Source organism: Sus scrofa, chromosome 9 (assembly GCF_000003025.6).
Source record: "Sus scrofa isolate TJ Tabasco breed Duroc chromosome 9, Sscrofa11.1, whole genome shotgun sequence".
In the NCBI taxonomy this organism is placed as follows: Eukaryota; Metazoa; Chordata; class Mammalia; order Artiodactyla; family Suidae; genus Sus; species Sus scrofa.
Genome location: NC_010451.4, coordinates 51,527,833 through 51,530,389, shown reverse-complemented (window position 1 = coordinate 51,530,389; position 2,557 = coordinate 51,527,833). Strand labels below are relative to the sequence as shown.

At 36.5% G+C, this 2,557-nt stretch overlaps 1 protein-coding gene across 1 annotated transcript; it reads left to right on the top strand.

The window, feature by feature from the left end:
* LOC100520398 (olfactory receptor 8B3-like) lies at positions 1,039–2,212 on the top strand. Its single transcript, XM_003130016.4, has one exon. It carries the CDS (start codon positions 1,105–1,107, stop codon positions 2,032–2,034), a length of 930 nt encoding a protein of 309 aa, XP_003130064.3. The 5' UTR covers positions 1,039–1,104; the 3' UTR covers positions 2,035–2,212.

Sequence of the window (2,557 nt, the reverse complement as noted above, 5' to 3'; positions counted from 1 at the left end):
CAATCCCCTTGGCTCCCTATTATACCTAGAAACTCCTCCCTGGGGAAGAGACTGAAGAAGCCTCTGCCATTTTAATAAGTAAGTGCATTATATTATTATATTAAATTTTCTGTGATTTACAGAGTGGCACAATGATAATAATAGAGACAGATTATTGTTTTCTGCTGTTTAATAGGCCTCAAATGAATAATCAGGATTATGATTTATAATTCTGAAAGATTTTCAGGGCATATCAGAAATTAATTTCAGATGGCATTTTCTTTGAATCAATGAAACCAAAGCATCAGAATCTGTAATTGTCCTTCCAGGATCATGGGGGTAAGAACAATGTAAAAGTGCTGGGGCTTTCTGGCTTAAGGAGGGTGAGTTTCTGAATTCCTTTTGTATTTGTTTTTTTCCTTGTTTGAGGTAGAAACTGAGGACCTTGGATATTACAGTTTTTTCCCTATTATTACAGTCCTGACATTCAAGTGAATCTTCCAGGGAAATCTGTTTGAAGTGAGACCAGGGAATCAGAATCATTAAGGGGTTAATGATGCAGTCTCTCAGTCAGTAAGTTACCTCTCTATGGAGGGAACACATAAATCTACATTTATAGCCTTGCTCTGCAACATGTGGAGTAATAAACTTCTCCTAGACTTTGGTATCTCAACCTCCATTTTTAAATTGGAAACAGTCTTCTTTGCCCCTGCCTCATAAGGTCTTAGCTGGATTGGAGCAAAGCATGAGGTTTTTTTGGTTGTTGCCTCCAGTTTTACTGGTGAAGGGAGGGTCCAAGCAAATGAAGAAAAAAGGGTGAGATGAGAGAAGGAAAATTCTGTCCTGGTTCAGACTTCTTTTCCCTAAGCATTTGTTTTTTCTAGTAGTTATGTTGGCATATGTCAGAATTTGCCTTCACTCCATAGGCTAAATTTTGTTGCTTTTTGCTGTTTAGTTTATAAATACTTGTTTTCATGGTAATGTAAAGAAAGTCTATGGGTCCAGGTTGGGCTAATCTCAGTCATTCCCAGCATGTACACTACCTTGTGCAAGAAGATGTAAGAAAAGCTGTTTTTTCTCAATGTAACCCCTGTTTCCTGTGCTTTAAGATCCCCTTAGAGAAGAATGGCTCCAGGAAATGGCTCTTTTATGACTCAGTTCATTTTGGTGGGATTAACAGACCAACCAGATCTCCAACTCCCCCTGTTCTTCCTATTTCTAATAATGTATATAATCACAATGATGGGAAATTTGGGCATGATAACTTTAATTGGGCTCAATTCCCACCTGCATACCCCTATGTACTTTTTCCTCTTTAACTTGTCATTTATTGATCTTTGTTATTCTTCTGTGTTTACACCCAAAATGCTGATCAACATAATATCAAAGAAGAATATTATCTCCTATATGGGATGCATGACTCAGCTTTACTTTTTAAGTTTTTTTGGCATTTCTGAATGCTATGTGCTGACATCCATGGCCTATGACCGCTATGTAGCCATCTGTAACCCACTATTGTATAACAATGCCGTGTCCTCTAAAGTGTGTTCCAGCCTTGTGCTTGGTTCATACCTAATGGCATTTTTTGATGCCACTACCCTTATTGGATGCATGCTGAGACTGACCTTTTGTGATGCAAATACTGTCAACCATTATTTGTGTGACATCCACCCTCTGCTGCAGCTCTCCTGCACAAGTACCTACCTCATTGAGATGGAAGTTTTCATTGTGGGAGGCCTAAATATTATCATACCCAGTCTCACCATCTTTATCTCTTATGGTCTCATCCTCACCACCATCCTCCGCATTAGCACCATGGAGGGAAGATCTAAAGCCTTCAGCACCTGCAGTTCCCACGTAATTGCTGTTTCTTTGTTCTTTGGATCAAGTGCTTTTATGTATCTCCGACCATCTTCGGTATCCATGGATGAAGGGAAAATCTCTTCTGTCTTTTACACCAATGTAGTTCCCATGATGAACCCCTTAATTTACAGCTTGAGGAATAAAGATGTTAGACTTGCTCTGAGAAAAACCCTGAGGAGGGGAGAGTTTTGATTGAAACTATATCTATCTGTACATGTAAATTACAGGACAAAGGGTTTCTGTGTGTTTAGTTAAATATTTTCAGTCATAGCCTTATAATCCTATTTTTTATAACATGATTATGAAAATTTGAGCCTCCTCAATAATTAATTTCCAATCTTTCTATCTAGACTTCTTTTTTCATAACCAGTTTCATAATATCTTCTCTCCCATTTTTCATTTTTACTAGTAACACTAAATTAAGAAAATAATATAGAAAAATAATGTTTATCTGTGTATGACTGGGTTACTATGCTGTATAGCAGAAATTAGCCCAACACTATAAATTAACTACACTTTAATAAAAAAATTTAAAAAATGAAGAATTAAAAAAATTTAAAAGTTATAGAGAAATATGAAAGGAAATTGTTGAAAACACAAAGTGGAAAATGTGGGTTAGTTAGCAATATAGTCATTATGTTCCCATGTTATAAAAATGGACATAAAAAAGACTCACTTGAGGTTTGCCAAAATATGGATTGTGTTATCTTGGAAT